General features: G+C 43.7%; 1 protein-coding gene across 1 annotated transcript; it reads right to left on the bottom strand.

Annotated features, from left to right (window-relative positions):
• Window positions 1-4,098: 4,098 nt before the first annotated feature.
• lacc1 (laccase (multicopper oxidoreductase) domain containing 1) lies at window positions 4,099-8,443 on the bottom strand. The gene is made up of 5 exons (XM_047047529.1): window positions 7,751-8,443; window positions 6,800-6,978; window positions 5,618-5,783; window positions 5,250-5,475; window positions 4,099-4,582 (listed from the first exon to the last, which is right to left on the bottom strand). The coding sequence occupies exons 1-5, from the start codon at window positions 8,268-8,270 to the stop codon at window positions 4,384-4,386; spliced, it is 1,290 nt and encodes a 429-aa protein (XP_046903485.1). The 5' UTR covers window positions 8,271-8,443; the 3' UTR covers window positions 4,099-4,383.
• Between the last annotated feature and the right edge of the window lie 10,359 nt (window positions 8,444-18,802).

The raw sequence follows: 18,802 nt of genomic DNA, 5'->3' as shown, positions 1-18,802 counted from the left end.
AACTTCCTGTACACTAGTGGGATTGTCTTCCCTAGATGCTGTATGCTGTGTGTGTGTGTGTGTGTGTGTGTGCATATGTATGTATGTATGTTTGCATGTATGTATGTACAGTACATATTTGTGTTAATGTGTATGAGTCATCAAAGTGCAGTTCTGTCTGGGCAGCCATGCTGCAGGTGTTGGGTAGAGCTACCAGCTGCTGCCTCAGCACTTGAAATCCCCAGTGGAAAGATCCACACTGCAGCTACGGCCAAGACCCACACCCTACCAAGATCTATACACAAACACACGCACACACTCCACCTCTTTCTACCCCAAGGTAAGATCCACATTGGGGGAGCCAAGCATGTTCTGCTATGTCCGGAGTGTTTGCTTGGGCCTGTTTCCCTCTCTCTGCTCTATACAGCCTCAGCAAGCTGAGGACAGGTCTGATGATTAGACAGCGAGTCTGGGATGCCGGAACAGGACCAGTTTTGGTAGCATGCATTCCTACCCTAATGCTGTTCTTCTGGATGAGAAATTAGCCATTATCTTGACGAGAGTCAAAACAAACACACTCCACCTTGTCCTCAGACGGACACAAGAGCAGGGATTGAGGAGCCTTTCAACCGTCCTGCGTGAGAGGCTTTTCCTGTGTCTGGCCCTCTGATCTGACCCATGCTCATCTAATTCAGCAGAAATACATTGTGTTCTCTTGAGTCGCTGTCGGACAGAAGAGGAACTTTGTGGTCCAGAACCACACATCAGACCACTCTATTTCCTGGCCCTTTCCTGACTATGTGAAGGTTGTGCATGTTTGCAGCTGCTCTATTGTGTATATCTGTTCTACCACGAGAGGCATGCTGTGAGAACGTTGAAAATGTGGAAGCGTGTATGTACGGCATGTGTACGTGTGTATGTGTACGTGTATGCATGTGTGACACAAACTTTCACTTCTCTAGTTGATGCTTGACAAGATGTACCGGTAAACTAGGCTTCTGGTAGACTCCGGAAAAAAAAGAAAAGAGTTTCTTGCATTAAAGTACTTTGTCGTGTGAGTTCGTCTGGTGTATTTAACTGGAGTTGAAATCGAGTTATTTAGGGAATGAGTGCAATGTGTACAGTGCAAAAAGTAAACTGAGAGGCGAAAGCAGATGTGGCTGTGTTTCTATTGCTGTTTGTTTTTATGTACCTGATCTCTGTGACGGATATGAAAACCACAAAGACAGCCTGCAATCAGGAGCAGAAACGAGCGCTGGAGAAATCTCTTACATCATCTTTTAACATCGCTCTTTCCATCTTTCTTCTCAATCCAAGTTTAGTTTGAAAAGAAATAACACGCAAAGGAGACATGAAAAGTAGATTGCATGACAATGGAAACTGGCGTAACAGGTGTAGAATTTATCAAAAGGTACATTTTTGTACAGGAATCTTAGATCATCATCCCAATCGGGATCATAACGTGAGGACAGAGGACAGTGAGTCTTTGTGAAGAGATATCAAAGCTTATGTTTTCCAAACGACCCAACCAACCTTATCTCTTTAACTTTGACCTTTGTACTTGGGCCTTCTCCGGTCTGTTTACAATAAAGCAGCATACACACACGAGCACTCTGCTTTGTGACTGTGTGTGTGTGCGCTCTGCATGTGTTGCGTGCCAAAAGACCATGGGGAAATATGCTGGCAGACTGGAGCTGCCATTTCAATCACATCCAATCCATTCTTTCCACAACGAAAGCAATCCGTTTAGTATTTTGGAAACAGTTAGAGGTTCATCCGCCCGCACACCACACCATCCGTCCTGCCCTCAGTAAGAGGGCTTGACTGGAAGCACAGAAATGAGGGAAGATGGAGAGTTTACGATGAGGTCGAAGTTCTCCAACAACAGACTCTGACAGTCTGACTCGCAAACTCAATGGAAATGACCCATGTGACCTCCTTGCTCTACTGAGCCAGACCAATCAATAGAGAGAGAGAGAGAGAGAGAGAAAGGGAGGACGATGAAGAGAGGGAGCAAAAAACATTTTCAACTTTTTGGAAGTTGTTGCTGTGATGCTGTGTCTCGATGGAAACCGGATAATGTCATATCGATCCATCTAGAGCCCTGTTGTTCCCAGGCATCAGTGTTATGTGTACGGTTCTGTCGTGTTTTCATGCCCTCTTCATGCCTTCTCTTCTTCTTCCGACTTCACTCCTCGCTCTCTTTTTCCACCGGTCTCCTGTTCACGTAGCTGTGTCTGACAGCCAAGCCCTCGGTCTTGTGATGGTCTGCACACGGAGGGGAACATCTGTTGGCAGAGAAAGGCTGAGCTGTCTGTCTGAGTGTGCGCATGTGACATGTGTGTGTGTGTCTGGTGAGGAGTTTTTTCCAGAGATCCTGGGCCTTTTAGCTACACAATATTAAAGCTATGACAGGCCAAATTCAATGAGTTGAGTTAAGTCAGTTGAGTTTACTGTTCACGCTGAACGCGCATTGTCGTGTGGTTGTATGCCATCCTTCAGACATCACATACACATCAACAACACAAAATCATTTTCCAAGTCAAATCTCATCGGTTGTTTCAAAACTGTGCTTTAATTTGTAGGTCAATTCTATTGGCAGTGCTGTTAGTTCTTGACTTTGATTGCCGGAATTTGATTAAATAAAGAACATTGAAGACGCAAGGACAGGGAATCATCCCTCCTCTTTCCGCTTTCATTCATCCTCCCTCTGTAGCTCACCCCCTTCTCTCACACTAACACGCACACACACACACACACACACACACACACACACACACACACACACACACACACACACACACACACACACACACAGATCACCATTACAGTAAAGCTGGGTGAAAACTAGACATTATTAAAACCTTTTCGAAACTTTTCCAGGGCTCCTGACACAGCAAATTTCAGTAAGTGTCCCATCCACTGAACAGTGTTCAGGAATGACAGGACTAGGTGTTATGGCTGCAACCATAAAAAATTAAACATCCTTACTTGGATGAATAATACAGTATTCAGAACAGTTGCATGTTCTGCACTCCATTATACAGACGTGTGTTCCCAGAGGGATTATTCACCATGCCAATGTATGGGCAATCCAGAGTGTATTATAGCCTGTCCCTCAGGCAGAGGGCTGCCATGAACTCAGTAATTACAGTAGAACAGATGAATAATGAAAGACTGCTCGGCTCCTGTTACACCACAGGTGCTGAACCTGGGCTATGGAGACACACACACATCTACATGCAAACACCTGACCTCAAGTTCAAGTACACAGATAAATACATTAAACTGACGTGCACACACACACACACACACACACACACACACAAAAGAATAAAAGAATAAACTCACTTCTATGCATTGCGTTCTTCCAGGAAAAGGTTGGGCAAGCGTCGTGAAACAAGGTAATACACCTGGGTTTCATTAGAAAAGGAACACCTTTTCACGGAACTGTCTATTCTCAGAACAGTCTTGTCTCTGGGCCTTTTAAACAAATCAGTTGGCATTTGCAGACAAATATATCTGTCACTTTGAAACACCACAACCCTTTCATCAAGTCTATGTCTGTTATTGGGTGATTCATGCTCCTCTATCATTTCACATTTTTTATCTCTGTTATCTCCTAACACGCTAGAATTTCAAAAACAAACTTGTCCTACCATTTATCGTGGGGGATAAAGCTACTGTACAACAAAAAACAAACATAATTCTGGCCTTTTGTGACCAACAATACATAAATAGCCCTCTTAAGTGTTGAGTCATTAAAAATGCTTGAAATATCAAGAACATCCCAAAGTGTCTCATTCAAAAGCAAAACATCCCCTTCTGACAAAATACACAGCTAACATTGCCACCTAGTGGTATTGCAAAACCCACAGTATCAATACTGTTATCTATACCTCCTCAGCTCCCTTTAGTCCCTGCCTGTGTGCAAGGTTATTAAACACACATTAAGAACAGCTGTTGGTCTTAATTGATCCCATTAAATAAAATGTGTTCAGCTGGAACTTACACAATGCAGTTAAGTCTCGTTAAGCACATGGTTTAATGGAGCATTGTTGTAGAACAGGAGAATTGTGCTAAAGATATAAGCTACAGTTAAAAAGGATTTCACATGTATCTTTTCAACGATTCCGAGTTTCATTTTCACTGCTCAGTAATATACAAAAGTTATGGTCAACAATAAGATCTTCTAGATAAAGAGTACAGATACGATCTAAGAAGCCGTTGGGTCACAGCACTTGTTTGGAAATGACTTGACAGCGGTCGTGGCTCTCAGTTAGTCCCTGTGTCTGTCTGGTTTCCTGCATGTCCACCTGTCTGTCAGTTAGTCAGTCTTTGTCTGTCACTCTGTCTGTCTACCCATCGGCCCATCCATAATGTATGAATTTGAGCAGATGTCTGTTAGTCCCTGTCTCTCCCAGTCTCTTCTGTCTCCTTGATCCACAGGAAGCCGATCTGGGTGCCAAAGTTGAGCCCGTCTCTCACGTGGGAGAAGAAGGACTCAGGGTGGCATGCAGTGCAAGGCGTCACACTTGGCCTGTCCGTCACTGTGTCGTCATGGATATGCTCCGGGAGAACTCCGCCTTTCTGGAGGAGTAATCTGGGATGGAGGAGAGCAAGTGTTAGAGAACATTTGGTTAGGGTTAGTTTGCAGTTCAACTTATTATATTGTTTGCAGTTCAACATATTATACTTGAAGGGTAACCTGGTATAACCCATATCAAGTATGTACTGAAAGGTTGTTGTGAAGGTTTTGGTGAATTGGTCATCTCAGCTTTTTTGCACCAGAGGTCAACATGCCCCTAGGGGGTAATATATGCCATTACTCAGAGGAGGAGGTGATATATGCAATCTCCCTGAGGGGTAATACATGACATCACACAAAGAAATCCTATGTGTCATTGATCATTCAGCCAGAGAGTGAGGAGGTAATCCATGGAATGGTTGGAGAACTGACCACAGAGCTCTGGAAATCTCTGAGATTTCCCTAGGGTCATGACCTCCATGTATCCAATCAAACTGCAGGGACTATAGTGGGGCTATGGTGATCAATCAGTGAAATACTGACCTGGCCAGACCTTATTGGAAATCAATCAACCAACTCTTAATCTAGGAGCTGGTCATGAAGACCTATTCATAGATGCACATCAAAAGCTGCATTGCTTGGTTGACCTTACCGCCCCTTGTATGAGAGTGTAGAGCACACTTTGTCAGTGTGGCCAAAGGAACAGGGAAATCCCAGCATCCATGTGCGTATGGCTGCTTACCTGGTAGCCAATCGTATGTTGATATGAGGTTTGTCGGCGTCCGGGTTGACGACACAGGAGGGGTGGATGTCTAGGAACTCCAGGGCCCGCTCTTTCTTCCAGCTAAAACAACACGCCCCCACCGACGGTCCAATCACCACGCGGACGTCACGCACACTACTGCCAAACCCCTCCACCATGGCATTGACTGTTGCCATGGCAACTCCCATCAGGGTCCCCTTCCAGCCTAAGCCAATCAGAAACGGTGAGGTTTTTAGCACGGTAAACTGATTCGATAATAGTTTAACCTTTAGATATGAGATACACTTTCAGATTACAGTTCCTACAGCACCCCACACAGTTCAGTGTTGTTAAGTTGCCATACACACCTGCATGAGCTGCCCCGATCACCTTTAATACTGGGTCAACGAAGAGGAGGGGCATGCAGTCCGCCCCTGGAGCTGCTATGACAATGCCCCTTTGATTGGTCACAATGCCGTCATAGCTCTCTGGCTCATTCGTGCCCATCACCCACACATCATTGCCATGGTTCACCTACCAGGAACATTGAAATCAACACAGTGCTTTTTTTCATCATAGATTTCATCAAGAGTGCAACAACAACATAAAAACTGATGAAAGTTACTAAAAGGGATATATGATAATAAATAAGTGATTATGTTCATGTCAAAAGTATGAAGTACTGTAAAAAATTGCTAATATTATTTTTAATGAAACTGGCATTTCCATCATAACCTAACAAACACAACAGTATTCTTTTTTATGCACAGTTTGCTTTAATACACTTGATAAAGGCTAAATATTAAAACATCCAATCCCTCCCATGACTGGGAACCTCTTTGGCACTGTGCTAAACTTCTTGGATAGCTCACAGGGTCCAGCACATACCACCAAGGTTGAGACCTTACCAGTGGCGTGTTCAGGGAGTGGCCTAGGGTGGCACGGGCCACCCCTGATATCTGATTGGCCACCCCAATATCTTAAAATATGATTGGCTATATGCCCAGTCAGAAGCGGGCCACCCCTTGTGCCACCCCTATCAAAAATGTCTGGACACACCCCTGGACCTTACCACAGGGGACTGGGTTTGATCCTGCCCGGGACATAACTTCCCCTCTCTCTTTCCCTGTTTCCTGATTATCTGTATTTGTCACTATCAATAATAACATTTTCTTTGTTGTTCAAGCACCAATATGTCCTTATTCACCATGTAAGGACTTTTCCTTACTGTTTGACAAGGGAAAACATAGTAGTTGGCCGTACTTACAAATGGCACAGACATACAGTATAAAACAGGGTGAACTGTGTTTGGGTATAGTTGATTGTCGTTTGAATTTATTGGGATATTGTTTAATCATTTGTTGGAAAATGTGGTTATTAAATGTTAAGTTGTATGTAGCTGAAGGTTGATTTTTGTGTCATACATTTTCAGTTTTGAAGGGTCTGTGATCCAGTTTGGGGTTGTTCAAAAAGTAATTCCGGTGCTAATTGAGCAATGTGCTCAATCTACCGTGATCTGCCATTTTTAACAGAATATTGTAGTTACATACCTTGACCATGTGGAGACGCCGTGGGTAAAACCCAGCAGTGACCGCCAGTCTGCGGACATTCTCGGACACGACTCCTCGGGGGTCGCGTCTCCTGGAGCTGCTGAACAGGTTCAAAGAAGACAGGGTGGAGATGGTGGAGATGCCACCTTGACGAGTGCTGAACCCATGGGAGAAACAGTCTGAGTGAAAACAGATTGGGAAAAGAATGTGAGAGACAATCCAAATGTATCACCTGATTATCAAAAGTGACACTAACACTAACACATGTATAAAGTATTAAGTGTTACGTTAACGCTCCCCTCAGTCACTTTATTGCACACTGCAACAGCCCTATTGCACACCCCTATTCGGTGGGGTTGTAGACTCATTTTACTGGGGGGGCCAAGGGGGGGCACGTGTTTGATAAGAGGGGCACATTAAAAAACGGAAACAAATTATATTTAAACATTAAATACTTTAATTTTGTTTTACATTAAAATCATACAAAATGCTCTGACTCTCCCTCTTCCAGCTCCTCAACTCTCTCAATACCTTGATTTGTTTTTCTAACTTTTTTATTTACTGGGGCAAAAAAGGCTGCAATGTCCCTTCCTCGGTTCATGATGACTACTAGAAGAAGAAAAGTTCAGTCAGCTCAGGGGGGCCACAGGGGGGGGCAGGAACATTTTTACAGGGGCACTGGCCCCTGTAGGCCCCCGTGTAGAAACGCCCCTGCTCTTATTGCATATATTATATTGTACAGTCTTGTTTTGAATTATTCGTAATTGTTAGCATTTTCTGCAGCCACTTTTAAAACTGTTATATGTTTATTGTGTGCACCTGCTCACCAAAGCAAATTCCTTGTTTATGCACCTACTTGGCAAATAAACCTGATTCTGATTCTGATTAAATCCGTCATCTACAATACATAAATCATGCATAGACATACAGGCTACTGTGAAGCAAACCCACCTGAAATCAAAGTGGACCTTAGGATGGTAACATCTCCTTTCACTGCAGGTAGTTGCTGAAGAAAGCTCGACACCTCTTGCTTGACGTCACTCAAAGGTGTCACTGTTGGCACGTCGGTGAGGTCGCTGACAGCCACATACTCGAAAGTGTATAATGCGGTGAAAAGTTGCTCCTGATATAATTGCAACAACGCTACACCAGGTTCTGATGTGATTACCTTAACCGACTTGAATTGCAACTCGTCCACGGCAAGTTTGAAACGGTAGAGGCATTCAGCAACGGTACTAAAGTTCAATACTTCAACATTTCTGTTTCCGTAGGACAGTGTATCCAGCGGTGTTGCATGTTTGGTGCCATTTGGACCGTTGACCCGCTTACAGTGTGGTCCCGTCAAAATGTAGATTGTACCGTCTGTTTCTTCAGATAAAGCGGTCCGAACGCCATCTATCTGTTTTTCAAGGAAGTCAGTGTACCTCGAACATGGAAATGAAATAAGGTCTACTGCAATTACTGTAGACATTTTGAATAAACAGTCCGAATCACCTTTGCTTGGGTATTCGAATGGTGTACTACAGCCCTAACACAGCAAAAAGGCACTTTTATGGCAGGGAGGAACATTTTGTACGATGTGGCTCAGAAACTTCCTGCATTTACGCTAAGGAGGAAGAAAGGAAAGTACAAGCGGCTGACTCCACCCATCTAGGGAAATCCAAGTGTGGTCCCGTCAAAATGTAGATTGTACCGTCTGTTTCTTCAGCTAAAGCGGTCCGAACGCCATCTATCTATTTTTGAAGGCAGTCAGTGTACTGCCCCAGGGTCCCAGTTAAATTATAAACTATAACAATTATGTGTTCTAAATTTCCCTTCCATTGAATCAATCATCCAGAGAATCAGAATCAGATATAGTTTTATTCGCCATGTAGGTTTACACAAACACGGAATGTACTGTGGCAGGAAGGTGAAAACAATAAACATACGGATCTTTAATTAAAAGTAAAAAAGTACAGTAGTCTAACTACTCCTAAGAACTAAAAAATCGACAAGACATTAAGACAATTTAAAATGTAAAATATAAATGTATATATGAATATACTATGTCATGCACATGAAGTGGGCTATGGGCTATGATAGGGGAGGTCAGGTGTCTTCATCATGTGAGTGACTCACCTGCCAACCGATCCAACCTGCGTCAAACAGGTTCCTCATTCCTGTACATTGACACATAGTAATAACCTTTGGGTATTCCCTGGCTTGTTTGCTGTCAGTGCCACATTATGTGAGTTACCCTGGGGTTTTACTTAGCAATACATTGTTTCAATATTATTTATGTGACATTGTGAGTTTTTGAGCTGACATTACAGTAATATATTAAACATTAGATTTGACATCATGATTAAATAATACTTTCTGAATATCAAGGATAGATGTTCAGGGGTTGTGTTAAAAGCTGTTTTCCACTTCTGTGTCTAATGCCATGTATCTTATGCGCTGCTGTATAGGTATATGGATGACGTCCTGCTAGTTATTACCAAGGTCTAAGGTGAGGTGTGTTAATGTGTGTGCAGAAGAGAGAAGGAGAAGGAAAAGTGGTGAGAAATGGATGAAGAAAGCATAATTTCCTTTATAACATTAATCTTGAGTAGCTAGGTGTCTTGTATGGCCAGGCTTTTCATTTCATACCTTTTCATGCCTTCATGTCTGTCTTCAATGTCTCTCCCCCACAAGTTCCCTCAGTTCACAAGATTACCAGTAGAGGGGGCAAAGTGACCACATTATTTTATACTTTTACTTGAGGGCCGTTATTGATTCAGTTGCATGAATTGCATCCTGTCTATGATCATAATAAACATATTCCAGTTTTCAGTAAATAGTTTTCTTGGACTTCCTGAAAGTGTGGAAGAATCTAGTATGCTTGATATCTTGCCCATACTAGCTAATTAGCTACTCAACACAGATTTGTAAATGAACTATGTTTACACAATGTGTGTAATGTTTAGCCTTCTATAAATCTGAGTATGCAAATATACTGCCATTATTTAAGACTGACAAACCAAGAGGACAACAATAAGCTGTAAATAAACGCAACATGTACACTAAGAGTTCAATAGTGTAAGACAACTTGCTGTGGAACTCAACCTACAGTAGGCCAATATTGCTTTTATTCTCGGGGGCCAATCTCCTGAAGACCGTTTCTATAGCCACACAGTACCTTGCCTGTTCTACAAGCCTGCTGGAGGTTGGTGTTTATTTCTGCCCCTGGCCTCCAGGGACCACGCCTCAGGGAAGGAAAGAGCCATCTGTATTGTCAAGGTTACCTACAGTAAGAGGGGCTGTGGAGGAATCTCTAAAAGGTGATCCTTGTGCAGCGACCGATAAACTGTCGTGTTGAATATAGATTTAGGATTTGGTTGGAACCGCAAACGCTCGACATAATTATTTAGAAAATCACACACACTGTGACAAAACATAAAACAAAAAAACATATTATTGATGTATTTTATTTTATATATTGTTAGGTTCTTCAATATTATGACAGTTAATGTCGTCGTCGTCATCTGCCGCTTGTCCGGGGATCGGGTCGCGGGGGCAGCGACCTAAGCAGGGAGGCCCAGACTTCCCTCCCCCCGGCCACTTCCGCCAGCTCTTCCTGGGGGACCCCAAGGCGTTCCCAGGCCAGCTGAGAGACATAGTCCCTCCAGCGTGTCCTGGGTCTTCCCCGGGGCCTCTTCCCAGTGGGACGTGCCCGGAACACCTCACCAGGGAGGCGTCCAGGAGGCATCCTAATCAGATGCCCGAGCCACCTCAGCTGGCTCCTCTCGACGCGGAGGAGCAGCGGTTCTACTCTGAGCCCCTCCCGGATGACCGAGCTTCTCACCCTATCTCTAAGGGAGAGCCCGGACACCCTACGGAGAAAGCTCATTTCGGCCGCTTGTATTCGCGATCTCGTTCTTTCGGTCACTACCCATAGTTCGTGACCATAGGTGAGGGTAGGACAGTTAATGTAGCTTAGCTAATTTGACTGTGAGGAAACAGACCGTAAATAGGGAAAAGGTTGTGGACTATCTGACAATCGGGCCATCTGTCAGTTGGGAAAAATCGAAATTCCATGTGGAGAGATAAGCAGCGCTATTACTTAATGAGGCGAAACACACAACTGTAACGGATCAGATGTAGACTAGTTTTGAATCAAGATCGATTGAATTATCTTCTGACATCACCAGAAACCGTTTTATCCTGCCTTTTTTTTCAGCATTAAGCAAACACATCCTCGGCTTGTGTGATAACGTTTCGATCCCGCACCTGAGTCGTTCTCGTATCAGAGACAGTCGACCCGCCTGTCGAGTCGTGCACGGCGAACCGTGGCGCGCGCTCTACATGGCCATACCGGAGGCAAGCAGAAGCAAACGGCGTCTCGCTCCTCTGATGCGCCAGAGCTTGCGGGAGGAGAGGGGAAAGCGGATAGCTGAAGTCGCTTCTCTTTAACGGTTTACATTCAAAGGAATACTGCCGTGATTCTTCTAATCTTATTCACGGACCTTCACGCTTTTTACGGTAAAAACGATTTTCCCGATATATTATAATTTGTGTGAGCGGTTTTATCAAGCTTTAGCCTATAATGTCAGCCTCATAGTGACATTGATATCGGAGGTTTTGCGTTGAGGCTTTTATTGCCTAGTTTATTTAAATAGCCTTCACGAACAAACACCGCCAAAAACAGCACCGACGTGGTTTGATTACTGTTAATAATAGGTTATATATCTTGGCTTTAAACATCTACCATACTCGACAGCATGTCTGCATATCAGTCATGTTGACTATTTGAATTCATTCTGTTATACATAGACAACTGTTTTGCTGAAGTTAATCTCAGTGTTATTGCAGCCCATTGTCTTCGGGTGAAAATGTGAAATATGCTTCTATTCCAGAGAATGCCGACTGTCAATCACTGGGCTCCGCGTGATTGTTTAACAATTTACTATCATAACAATTCACTATCCCCAAAACAGCTGACAGTCGGTTATTGATTTTTGAATGACCATAATGCCTTCTATTTGCAAATTGTAAAAAATACACGGTGTCGCTTTTCTGAAGAACTTCTGGAGTCCAAAGTCTGTGTTACCTACAAGTTAATAGCCTGTTACTGTGCACTATAGTAAGACGCGCATGAAAGCGAGATTGTCTGAGCAGATACATCTGTGCTATGCGGCGAGTCAAAAGCAGAATCACAGCTCACTGGCGGATGCCCTTGATAACACGTCACCTGGGCAACCGCTTCAGCACCATGGAGAGTAGTAGAGGGGGGAAGGGGAGGGGCTAGGTCGAGTAGGGTTTGCTGTCCTCGGAATGTCATCATCCTGCAAGATTGTATTTTCCATTATTAGATATCTTGCATTACGAAAATGATTTTGGAGTGGATGATAGGAATTCAAGGGAAGTTCTGCTTGATCCTGCTGAAAGACGGCTTGTACTTCACAGGATAGCAGATTTATTTTCACATAGATAGGCATAGCTTAGGTACCCCTAGTGTGGTCTTCATAGTTTTGTTATTTGTGTTGTAGTTTCACACAGTGCAACAGTAAAAAGTGCAACAAAAGTAGGAGACATTCGGACAGACAACATGACAAGCAGGTTATTTATGTCGTGTGGCGACAGCAGGGCCAAGAAAGAGAAAGGCGGTAAAGGCAAACATTACTTTTACATTTGCATTTATTCATTTAGCAGACGCTTTTATCCAAAGCAACTTCCAAGAGAGAGCTTTACAAAGTGCATAAGTCACCGATAATAACAACAAGATAGCCCAAAAGCATTGCAGGTAGCCAAAAACAGAAGTACACATTGTGAACAACCGAAAATAAGTGCTAAAGGGAAGAAACCATAAGAGCATGTAGTTAAGCAAATTACAATACACAACATGAATCTCTACGTGCAAGTGTACCTGTAGGAAAGCAATAAAAATAGGATTAAATATAATACAACAGTTTAAATCAGCTACCACTAACCAACAAGAGCAACAGTCTAAGCAAGAGTCATTGTGATCCTTGAGGAAACTAGAGTAAACCTTTTTGATACATGATTACCTTTTTCACAGTTGTATTATCCTCTCCAAACACCACATACTGCATGTAACAGAAATGCTTAGAGGCGTGCACAATGTGCACTTATTGTATCCTTTACATGTTGTGTTTGACCAAAAAATGAGCCAGTCTCAGATTGGAAAAAAATGAATTAGATAATTTTTTTGGAAACGTTCAAAATGGGTCTCTGAACACCCCACAAGGGATTGTCAAAGAAAGATAAACAAGGAAAAAGTGATAGTTCAGTCTGAATGACAGGAATAGAAAGATCACCTTTTCATAAGAAACACACAACTTCACTTATTTAGGGCAGTCGTAAGTTGTTTAATTGATTGAGGTGTCTAAGCATTACAACCTCTGTCATCGGTACTAGGAAGAGGGATGGAGATTCTACTACAACCACCCCGGGATACTGTCTCGACACACGAATGTGAACTGCAGTTTAACACTTTAAAACCAACAGACAGATTTCCCATGGGCCTCTGGGGTTGTTTTGGAAAACATGGCAGTGGAGCTACAACATCAAAACAGCAGGCCATACCATGCCCCCAGAAACAGAACAAGCTGTAGAGAGCACAAAGAGAGTGAGAGTGATGGAGAGGTACAGATTGAGAGCATTAAAGGAAAGGCGTGTGTGTAGGGTTGGGAAAATACGGAATAACTATGCACTAGTGTCTTTATAGGTCATAGTGTGCCACCTGCATCGTATTAAATACCATACAGATCCCACTAGTCTCAATAATAGGATTACCCTACTCTTACTCAAATGACTGATGATGAAAAAACAACAGCCGTGCACACAGACAAAGACCAACTGACCTGTCACAGGTCGACACAGATGGAGGGACTGGCACTAATTGCTGTGGCATTTCGGTGTTTGTGACTGAATCAAGGCATAAATAAGACCTGATTTATGTGTGAGTGTGTGTTTAAACCCCAGACGTGTCAGCTATCAGTCTGGTTGTGGGAGAGTTAGATTGACTGTGACCACAACTCATCTCTCTCTCTCTCTCTCTCTCTCTTTCTCTCTTTCTCTCTTTCTCTCTCTCTCTCTCTCTCTCTCTCTCTCTCTCTCTCTCTCTCTCTCTCTCTCTCTCTCTCTCTCACTCTCTCTCTCTCTCTTTCTCTCTCTCTTTTGTTCCTTTCTTGTCTCTGTCTGATTTTATATTTACACCAGCACAATAATTGGGTCCTGAATCCTGCCACATACCAGACTGTACACTGGGCTCCCTGTGCACGTGTGTACACACTCAGCTGCATGGCTGGTGTTTGTATGTGTCTATGTGTGTGTGTGTGTGTGTTTGTGTGTGTGAGAGAAAGAGAGCGGGACAGACAGATTCATACAGAGTCTTTGTTTTCATTTGAAACTGTACAATGCCCCGTCAAAGCCCACGTTTTCAGCTCTTTCTATTATGCTCTCTCTTCCGCCAGTGACACGACATCCCATTATGGATGAGAGTACGATAGGCATGTCAGTGGCGGAGTGGCAAGTCGGAGGAGGAGATGGTAATAGTGTGAGCCATGCCGTGACTCTCCTCTTCCCATCACTCTGTCCTCTCTCGTTAATGGATCCACAATCATGACTGTCACTGCAGATAGCAATGCTGCATCACACTGATAATCAAGCTTCCATGCAGGCTTGCAGGCATACGCACACGCGCACAGCCAGGGATTCACAAACAAGCACACAGGCACGTACGCACAGACAGTGAGCTTTTAATCAAACAGGAAACACACCCACGTATGTGACCACACATCAAAGGAAACCGTCCTAACCCTGTCGGATGAAGAAACCAGCAGCACCGCGGCAGTGAGTCAGTGTGACTGAGGTGCTTTAGATTTCACACAATGGTCCCAGTGTGTGTGTATGTGCACGCGTGTGTGTGTGTGTGTTCTGTCATCCCGCTAATGGAGCCACACCATTGGTTTCAGGCAGATCAAGCAGATCTAATTTGTGCTGAAGCCCATGCAGAAGCAGTCAGGAAATGCAATTTACTGCTTCTCTGTGTGGGAGACAATGGCGACAGGCTGATAAGAGACCCGAGGGGAGACAAGCTCCCTCCAGAGGTAGCCCACAGACAGTGGGAGGTCATTGGGCTAGAGCCTGTCCTGTTTAAGATGTCCAGTCTAAGCCTGATCTTCCATGCCATCAATTACATTTCAAACTGTGTTCAACATCAGTTTTTTGTACACACATGCCTCAAAATCCCTTGCTTAAAGCTCAAATATTTGGCTGAGATAATCTTCCATTGTTCTAACCATGCCTTTTCATAATGTGTGTTTTGAAAGATAAGCTTTCTGAACAGTTACATTTTCCAGTGAGAGAAAATGTTTCGTTGGAATGAGTGGTGTAGCATTGGTAATTGGCTGTGGTCTAGTCCCCATTTAAAATCCTATTTAAATCCTGTGTTCCCCAAAGATCATGTTGAATACTGTGGTAAAGTACAGCGACTGGTTCTTAAGAGGGCTAATTTTCCACTTTTGCTCGTGTTTTTAGACTGCAAGGGGCTGGGCCTGGCATGACTTAAACCTCTATAGAGCTGCCTTGAGGGCTGTGAAGGTTCTTTATGTCTTTACGTAACTCTAATGAAGTCATTGGAGGTGTTTTTCAGATGTGTGTGTGAGAGAGAGAGACAGAGAGCATACTTGCGTGCATGTGTAAAGGTGTCTGCAAATGTTTCTGTGTGTGGTTCGATAAGGTGTAGATAACACCAGATTCGAGCTCTTTTCATTAGCATGGCTGAAGAAGAGTGACATTGTTCACTTACCCACTCCCCTCCTCTCACACTCACTAATCTCTATTTTCCCACTCGAAGACCCCAAGGTTAAATGTTTTTAAGGCATTCCATCAATTGTCTAAAAGAAGTATCTGACTAGGATTTCCTCAGATTTTTTTTAAACACTTACTCAAACAACTGTATAATCAGGTCTGGCTAAATAGTTATTCCCCACAAACAGCAAACCAAAGTTAAAGAAAACAGTTCTGTGGTCATATTTACAAAAGGGATTTTCAATAATAAACAATTACATCCTCCAGCCAGACATAATAAATCAGCCAGACTTAATAAATACATTCAACTAGAAATGTCGCTACAACAGTTGGAAACTATTACACTCTGCAGTGTGTCTTGTGTGTAGGCATATTTGTATTTATTAGTGAGTTCGGTAAGCTAATTTCCCCACTGAGGGACAAGAACCTCATCTTTATATTAATTTATGTCTGCAGTGTTTTCTCCTCTTGCTACAGGCCAACAATAGATTGTCATAGACACTGCAGCCTTTCACTGCGTCTGGGAGTGTCAGGTTACCAAATGTTTCTCTCAGCCCTGGGTTAACTGCCAGGCTCACACGATGTCTCACCCTGTAGATCACTCCAGATGTATATTGGTGGAGAGACCCAAACACAGGTCTTATTTACATGAGGTCATGCTGAAGGCAGGAGTGGGAAGGTGGAGCTGTGGTAGGGAGGGTAGGTTTGCTTCAATTCTATGTAAACAGAACCCACGTCGCCATAGAATGTCCCATTGCAAAATATATGGCTTGTTTATTCATTTAACGTAGACTGTGTGCATGAATGCACCGTGTATTAAGTGTGTGTGTGTGTGTGACGTGTGTGCGCCTACCCTCTAAGCTAGATATAGATTCAAGTTTCTCAGGAAAGGTAAAATGCCTAAAAAACGAATGCCATGTGGATTATTCTATTCATGAATAGAATCGATTTGGAATCAAACAAAACATAATGATATTCATGGAGGACAACCAACCCGGTATCAAAACAAAACAAAACAACAACCTGATAGTCCTGCAGAAAAGAACTGACTACACATGGAGAAGATGTCTGCCATCAGTCCCATTGATCCAGGCTCCTCTTCTCTCTCTGGTGTCTACCACCCCTCCCCCACCACCTTCTCCAGCGTGTCCTTGAGCCGGCAGGAAGCGGCGGGGAGGGATCTTGGAGACTGTGGTGTCCAGAGGAGACCACTGGTGCAGACGTCCTGGACTCCACTGATTTGTGGCGTGGTGGAGCCCACACCGTTATCAAGCAGCGTGGGTTTGGTTCTGTTTCGTGAGAAAACGAGGGGCTTCAACAAAAGCCTTATGGTGATTTGGATACAGAAAAGGCTAGATAATTCTGTTTTTGACTTGAGTTAATGTCATTGTGGGTTTTTTGGGGGGGAGAGGCAGAGAGGTAGACGTGAAGAGAAAGAGACAAAGAGAGAGATTTAAAGAACTGGTGATAAGATGTAGAAAGCACTGTGGACAGGAATGCTCGCTGAGGGTGCAAGGAAATTTGAAAGGCTGTCTCTTTTTGACTCGTGTGAGACTGTACAGAGTGTGGTAGGTGATTGTGTGTGTGTGACAGTAATGGTTGATGAGAGCAGAGGGGGATCTGTGCAGCTGTCTGTCTTCTGGTTGGGCAACCGCCCTGATGAATGGAGACAGAGAGCTCCTATCCCTCTGAGCGAATCACAATCCCACTTCAAACCGCACCTCCTGTGATTTTACACCTCAAACTACATCTCCCAGAATCTCCATCGAAGTTCACATTCAGACAGAGGGGAAGCACAAGCAGAGAAGCAAGATTTCTTTCTGGGGAAGCCTTTCCGCACTACCAAAGAGGATAGACTGGAGCAGAGACAGGAACAGGATATCTGGGGGTCACTCCACACTGTGTTGAGTTATTGGAGGGATGTGAACAGGGAGGGAGGTTGACACGTGTATAGGCTGCGGGTCCGACGTGTAAGGATTGGGATGTTTCTCAAAGTAGGAAGCCGAGCACCTGCGCCAACGCTGTGTTTCAATGAACCTTGCACATTGCAGGCTGTCCGATCCGCCCTCTCTCATTTTACCCCACATTACTGTGGAGAAGACTCATGACCAAGAGGCACAGACAGATAAAAGACACATGACCCGAACTGGGTGGAGAGTAAAATAGGTCATCTCATTGTCGTCTCTCTGTGTTTCAGCCCTGGTTCCTTCTCTGTGGTATTATTTTGAGTTGGCCTGTAGAACCAATAAAGGTGTCTCTGTTGTATGATGCTCTGTATACACGCGCTGTATGTTCACACGCACTCCAAATCTTATTGGAGCTGATGATATGAATTGTACAATAGATAAACCAATGATAAATATGTTGTCACAATAATAGCAATATACAATCTTAATATTGGAGACACAAGAACTATGTAAGAAGATGAACACACGGACAAACTCTCTCTCTCTCTCTCTCTCTCTCTCTCTCTCTCTCTCTCTCTCTCTCTCTCTCTCTCTCTCTCTCTCTCTCTCTCTCTGTCTCTCTCTCTCTCTCTCTCTCTCTCTGTCTGTCTCTCTCTCTCTCTCTCTCTCTCTCTCTCTCTCTCTCTCTCTCTCTCTCTCTCTCTCTCTCACTCTCTCTCTCACACACACACACATACACCCGAGACAGCTCAGAGAGGATCAACGAGGAGGAGGAGGTGATATTACACATGTACCTGTCAGAATACAGTCACCTTTCGCAGAATCTCAGAATTAACAGGTTGCTAAGCAACAGGATAGAGGCATGCACTGTGGTGTGATGGACAGTGAGGCTTCTAATTAGGCTGATTTACCTTCACCAGCCTGACAGTTAAATAGATATTTGTACAATATCATCCTGCATTATGTATGTGTGCTTGTGTGGGTTGGAAATGTGTGTGTGTTTGGGAGTATTACGTGTGTCTTGCATTGAAGAATTCCAGCAAGTTGGCTGTAGGTGCTTTCAGAGGAAAGAGAAACCTGCAGAATTCAGCCCTGAGGTGCTAGGAGACCTCTCATATCCCTCCTCTATCTCCAGCAATCAGGCGACGTCTTCTCTTCCTCTCTCCTCTCGGAATGATATCCCTGTCATCCCTTTGGCTTTAATGAGCACGCAAAAAAATGCTGGACGAGTCTTTATTTTATAATCTCTCACAGTCTTTTTTTTTTTTTATGGGGAGCTGAGAGAGTGGTCCCAAATGCA

This window comes from Hypomesus transpacificus, chromosome 23, assembly GCF_021917145.1.
Source record: "Hypomesus transpacificus isolate Combined female chromosome 23, fHypTra1, whole genome shotgun sequence".
Classification (NCBI taxonomy): domain Eukaryota; kingdom Metazoa; phylum Chordata; class Actinopteri; order Osmeriformes; family Osmeridae; genus Hypomesus; species Hypomesus transpacificus.
Note: the sequence above shows the minus strand (reverse complement) of the source record. Positions and strands in the feature narration are given on the sequence as shown.